Raw genomic sequence first — 6,242 nt, 5'->3', positions numbered from 1 at the left:
CGTGCCCCACGCGGCCCTGGGCCCTCTTGCCCCCGCCTCGCCGGGCCTGGGCGCCTCCAGCGAGCTCCTTCTCCGGTTTAGCCGCGCCGTAACGCGGGACCACAGGTCCCCGCGGGCCGTCGTGAATTATTCATCGGCAGGAAGATATTAGATGTACCCGCTGCCCGCTCCGCGCGAGCCGTCGTGCAATGCTATCCGAGCTCCGCGCGCGCCCCGCGCCCCTCCTCCTCCTCGCGTCCGTCCTCTCTGAAACCTTGGCAGCGAAGGGGGATCACATTTCCTTTGTCATCGGGCCATTTCGCCCTCGCGTTGGTCCCCCCCCTCCGATCCCGAGCCGCGGGGACGGAGCCTCCACCGGGGCGCGCCGGAATCAGTGGAACCGGCAATGGCCCAGCGCGGTGAGCTCGGGAGCCGCGTGGTCAACGCCGCCGGCCCGCTCCCGCGTCATCTTCTTTCTGAAACGAGTCGCCGAGCAAGACTCGGGTGGCCCCGGCAGCGCTGCTGCGCCTACCGGGCTTTGCTCGCGCCTTGCGCCCTGGCCTCCTGGGGCTTTGAACAACTCCCCAATTCGGGTTGCCTGCGTGCACGCGCGCGCGTGCCCCCTCTTTCTCTGCTTTGCCGCCTCTTCCTCCTCCTCCTCTCAGTACGCTGGATATTGGGACTGATCGGAATTCGGAATCCTTTTAATCTCCAAAGGAGCAAACTCACTGAGGGGGCTGGGGGAGGGGACACAGGGGAGGGGGTTCCAGGCAAACAGGAAACATTAGCCCTCTCGGCACGGCTCGCTTTTGTGTGCTCCCTCCCTCCTCCCTCCAACCTCCTCCCTTCTCCGGGCCGCAGGGGAGATGAACGCCCCCGGGCTTCAGTGTGACGACCTTTGAAACCTTCCGAGCGAGGAGTGGAGAGCGACTCTTCCGTTTATTTCAAAAAGAAAAGATTTCATTCTGAATCCCGGTTCTGCAGAGGCTGCCCGTGAGATCTGGGGTCCCCCCACCAAGACCTTTTTTTTCCTTTTTACGTTTTCTTAAAGACTGCATATCTGTGATTAACACCAAAACATCACGCAGTTGGAATTAAACGAATCTGAATTTTGATCTGCGGAGGGGCCGGTTTCTTTTTTGAGTTTTACTGGGGGGAAGTGGGGGGCAGAGGGCAGCTGTTCTGGGGAGGTTCCCGGTGAAGGCCTCGCGGCCATCTGGGTGGTGCCCGAGGCTGCCTGGGCGGTTCTGGGAAAGGAACTCGCTGGGCCCTGGAGAGAGACTAACTTGGAGGAGTGGAGAGGGCCACATACCAGGATTTAGAGGGTATTTGGTGTGGAGGCCAGCGGGTGGAACAATTGTCCCTGTCTTAACACCATCAAGCTGTGACTGACATCTTGGGTCCCACTTCTACAAGCAACAACCTGGATGAATCTCGAAAACATCATGTTAGAAGAAAGGAGCCAAACACAAGTTCGTAGTGTGTGATTCCAGATACAGGAAATTCTAGAACAGGCAAAACTAAGCTTTGAGGATAGGAAAAGAACCCTTGGGGGTGAGGGAGTATTGACTGGGAAGGGGAATAGGAGAGAACCTTCAAGGGTCGTGAAGTAGAAATATGTTTGTGTGTACATTTGTCAAAACTTATAGATCTGCCATTTAAGATCTGTGCAAAATTTCACTATGTAAAGTATACTTAAATTGAAAAAAAATAATTTGGTGTCCAACCTAATAATCATGCCTGTATCATAAAAGTGAAATAAAAAAGAAAAAACACTTTATACACAATTCCAGCTCCATCTCTGAATCTGCTCACCAGAATTCAGGGAGGTTTCTGGGGGAAATGTCAACCGGGAAAGAAGCCTTAGATCAACCTGCTGGACAAACATGCTGAAGGCCCCAGGCTGCAGAAACACCACCCTAAAGGGAGAAAGCCATTGTGGGGCCGGGTGCTGTCCTGAGATGGGAAGAATTCTAGGACAAGCTAGCAGCCAAAGTCCTCAGCTGCTGTCAGAAGGGCTCTCCTCAGCACCTGGAGCAAATCTAAGCTCAGTGAACATTCACCGAAATGTGTGAGGAGTGCAAAAATTATTATCAAATAAACCCAGAACATGGCAATTGTATCTCAATAAAACTGGGGGGAAAAAAAACAGATTTCCTTCTTTGACCAATGAAAGAGAAGTAAACACTTTATACTTTAAATATTAGAACTAACACAACATTGTACGTCAACTGTACTCCAATATAAAATTAAAATTTAAAAAAATAAGTATTAGGAGCTTTTCACACAACTATCTATTGCCAATATGTGTTTGTGTTTCTTCCATAGTTTGAGACCAGCGTGTAAACAGGTACATGCTCACACATGAATTTTCCTACAGAATTTTGTACCGTGCTGGCCTTGCTTCAGCAGAGGTGTTGTATGTATTCTTTGGTTTTGTTTCTTTTCCTTTCTTTGATTGTTTTTAATTTCTTTCCTTTTCTTTCTTTCTTTCTTTTTTTTTTTTTTTAAACAAAAACAAGAGGAAAACAGATGGGGGAAGAGAATTGCCAGAAGGAAGATGGCCCCAGAGGGTCAGAAAAGGGATGGGCCAGACCTGCTGTCTCCCTCATGGTTGGCCCCACCCACCAGCATCTAAAAAGGTTTAAAAAAGATGACCAGAGAGGGGGAGGGGAGAATTAGCAGTCCTCCTGGTCCTATGACTCTAAATATCTTGCAAGTGGATGGCAGAGATGGAAAGTCAGCTGAGACATTGTGGAGGAGCAGGAAGGCTGTAACTCCAGAAAGAGGAATCAAACTCGACAGCAGTTGGTGGGTTAGTTTCCTGGGGACAATTGGTCAGAATAAGCCAAAAAGAAAAGAAAAAAAGAAAGAGGAGGAGAAAAAAAGGTCTTGATTTCTATTCATGAAGTAGCTTCCCCTTCCTTTCTTGAATTGACAGGACATTGCCAGGAAACAGGGCTGCAGTGTAAATTGTTAAATTAGCACTTTTCTAATTTCCATTAAGACTTAATTTACCATAGGTGGGAAAGAGGGAAATTTTTAAAGCAACTAATTTAATCCCAATTGTATAGAAATACAGTTATGATTTTTTAAAATATGGTATAGTGATAAAGAACAAATTAGGATGAGATTTTAATAAGACTATAGCTTATCCATGAGAGGAACAGGAGCCGTATATCCAGATGAAAGGTCAAAGACAGTCCCCTGCTGTAAACTCATATTAAATTTTTCACTGCCATCCTAGATAATAAACACCCTTTTTTAGCAAAGGGAGGAGCAAGCAGCCGTCCAGTTTTCCCTAACATTAGAAAGAGAGTATGTATATATCTTTCCTAATCCTGAAAATAAATCATTTGTATTTTAATCAGTAACTACTTATTAAAAGAAACCAGCCCTAAAATGATGTAGGCAGTGAATTTGCAGTCTTTCTCGAATTCATCCAAAACCATATTTTGTTTTCAAAGATGACACTGGCCCCTGCTGCTCTCTCAGGCCTGGGGTTGAGGTTCCACCACATTTCCATCGAAGTCAATCTGCATCTGCTTTTTGCATCTGATCCTTTAATTAAATATTTGATGCACCCGCTTGTTTTGATGTCAAAGTTGCACCTTTCACCACCATCCTAAGGGTGCTTTCACATAATTTTTTAAATACATAAATCACCAGAGTATTCCTTTTAAACATTAAACAAACATTACATCACAATAACTCTTTTAAACCAGTGGGGGTTAGGGCCGGGGGTGGGGGTGGGGGTACCAGCCGAATAGACTACCCGTGAATCATTGTCTGCATTCTGCCAGCTGAAGGGGAATGGCATTCGACACACCAGGCCAACTCTTAACTCTGCCCTGACTCCGGCCTTGGGGTCATTATGAGAAGTGTGTCAGCTGCTTTCAACAACCCAGAGTTCAGAATAGCAACAAGTAAGAGGATATCATATAAGCTCTAGTCACCTAGAACTTCAGAGACTATAGTAAAGAAGCTTGAATTGCACATAGGAGTGGTAAAAGTCAACATCCAGCTTGGTTAGTTAAATTAGTTCAGAGCTCAGCCAGGCTTATATCCCAGCTCAACACTCTTAACTGTGTGACCTTGGGCAAGTTACTTAACCTCTCTGTGCCTCCGATTTCTCATGCGTATAGCAGGGGACTGGTGCAAGTACCTAGCCCATCAGGGTTAAATGAGCTACTAAATGTACAGGGCTTAATATAGTACCGATCACGTGTAAGTGCTCAAGCACACAGTTAAATATTAGCTTTTTGTTTTCGTTATGGTTATTCAGCAGAGTGGTTTACTGCCTGCCTACCCCTTAAATTTGTCATTGCCTAATCACTAACCTCCCCTGGACCTCAGCATTTCAGGCAACCAATCATGTCCTCTTTCCCTTCCATAATAGAGAGTTGTGGTCTCATCTCCTGTCACTCACAGCTCAAGACCTCGTAGTGGCTGCCTGTGGCCTGCCATGTTAAAGCTAAGCTCTCAGCCTACATTTTATTTTTTTTTTGGCCTCACCACGTGGCATGTGGGATCTTAGTTCCCCTACCAGGGATTGAACCTGTGCTCCCTGCACTGGAAGTGCAGAGTCCTAACCTCTGGACTGCCAGGGAAGTCCCTCAGCCTACATTTTCTAAAGTGAAATGTGTATCTTTCATAATAAAGGGCAAAAAAACTATAAAAGTTGTTTTTTTAATAAATATAGCAGAAAATCAAAAGATACATAAATCAGTACATACCGTTAAGCCTGACCAGCTTCTCATTCCTTCTGGAGAGACCCCGTGGGGGGGTCCTGAGTCTACATGGAAAGGGAAAGGGGCCCATTTTAGCCCAGCCTCCCAGCCATCCCCATCAAGGTACCAGGCATGTGGGTGAAGCCACCTTGGATCCCCTAGACAATCCCAGCCTGAATATAACCCAGTTGGTTCCACAAGGCTTCACTCAACTGAGCCAGTCTAAATTCCTGACCCACAAAATTGTGAAATATAATAAAATGCTTGTTGTTATAAGCCACTAAATTTTGGGGTCATTTGTTACACAGCAGTAGATAATTGGGACACTCCACCCCCACCTGCCCCATATTTTCTGCCAGATTAACATCTCTAAGTTTCTTCTCTCTCTCTCTCTCTCTCTCTCTCTCTCTCTCCCCTTCCCTCTCTCCCTCCCTTACTTCTGTCCTTCCTTTCTTTCATAACAGCTTTAGGGAATTCCCTGGCAATACGGTGGTTAGCACTCTGCACTTACACTGCCGAGGGCCTGGCTTCGATCCCTGTTGGGGAACTAAGATCACACAAGCCCCACGGCAAAAAAATTAAAAATAAAATAAAACAGCTTTGGACTTCCCTGGTGGCGCAGTGGTTAAAGTGGTTAAGAATCTGCCTGCCAATGCAGGAGACACGGTTCGATCCCTGGTCTGGGAAGATCCCACATGGCATGGAGCAACTAGGCCCATGCGCCACAACTACTGAGCCCATGCACCACAGCTACTGAAGCCTGCATGCTGTAGTGCCCGCATGCCACAACTACTGAGCCCATGTGCTGCAACAACTGAAGCCCGCGCACCGAGAGCCTGTGCTCCACAAGAGGAGCCACCACAATGAGAAGCCTGCGCACCGCAACAAAGAGTAGCCCCCACTCACCACAACTAGAGAAAGCCCACGTGCAGCAGTGAAGACCCAATAGAGCCAAAATAAATAAGACAGTTTTATTGAGGTACAATTGACATACAATAAATAAACTACACACATTTAAAGTATACAGTTTGAGGACTTCCCTGGTGGTTCAGTGGTTAAGAATCCGCCTGCCAATGCAGGGGACACGGGTTCGAACTCTGGTCCGGGAAGATCCCACATGCCACGGAGCAACAAAGCCCACGCACCACAACTACTGAGCTGTGCTCTAGAGTCCGTGATCCACAACTACTGAGCCCACGTGCCGCAACTATTGAAGCCCACACGCCTAGAGCCCCTGCTCTGCAACAAGAGAAGCCATCGCAACGAGAAGCCTGCGCACCACAATGAAGAGTAACCCCCGGGGCTTCCCTGGTGGCGCAGTGGTTGGGAGTCTGCCTGCCGGTGCAGGGGACGCGGGTTTGTGCCCCGGTCCGGGAGGATCCCACGTGCCGCGGAGCGGCTGGGCCCGTGAGCCATGGCCGTTGAGCCTGCGCGTCCGGAGTCTGTGATCCGCAATGGGAGAGGCCGCAGCAGTGAGAGGCCCGCGTACCGCAAAAAAAAAAAAAAAAAAAAAAAAAAAAACCCCCCCCCCCC

The 6,242-nt window shown here is 48.0% G+C and overlaps 1 protein-coding gene across 1 annotated transcript; it reads left to right on the top strand.

The window, feature by feature from the left end:
* The first annotated feature begins 63 nt into the window (after positions 1–63).
* On the top strand, positions 64–694 carry LOC112398770 (uncharacterized). Its single transcript, XM_024743491.1, has one exon. It carries the CDS (start codon positions 189–191, stop codon positions 663–665), a length of 477 nt encoding a protein of 158 aa, XP_024599259.1. The 5' UTR covers positions 64–188; the 3' UTR covers positions 666–694.
* The last annotated feature ends 5,548 nt before the right edge of the window (positions 695–6,242 follow it).

This window comes from Neophocaena asiaeorientalis, unplaced genomic scaffold (assembly GCF_003031525.2).
Source record: "Neophocaena asiaeorientalis asiaeorientalis breed wild unplaced genomic scaffold, Neophocaena_asiaeorientalis_V1.1 scaffold332, whole genome shotgun sequence".
NCBI lineage: Eukaryota > Metazoa > Chordata > Mammalia > Artiodactyla > Phocoenidae > Neophocaena > Neophocaena asiaeorientalis.
Note: the sequence above shows the minus strand (reverse complement) of the source record. Positions and strands in the feature narration are given on the sequence as shown.

What these genes read in the sequence shown, in the direction of transcription:
- LOC112398770 (XM_024743491.1), top strand. Translation starts at nt 189, where the DNA reads ATGCTATCCGAGCTCCGCGCGCGCCCCGCGCCCCTCCTCCTCCTCGCG.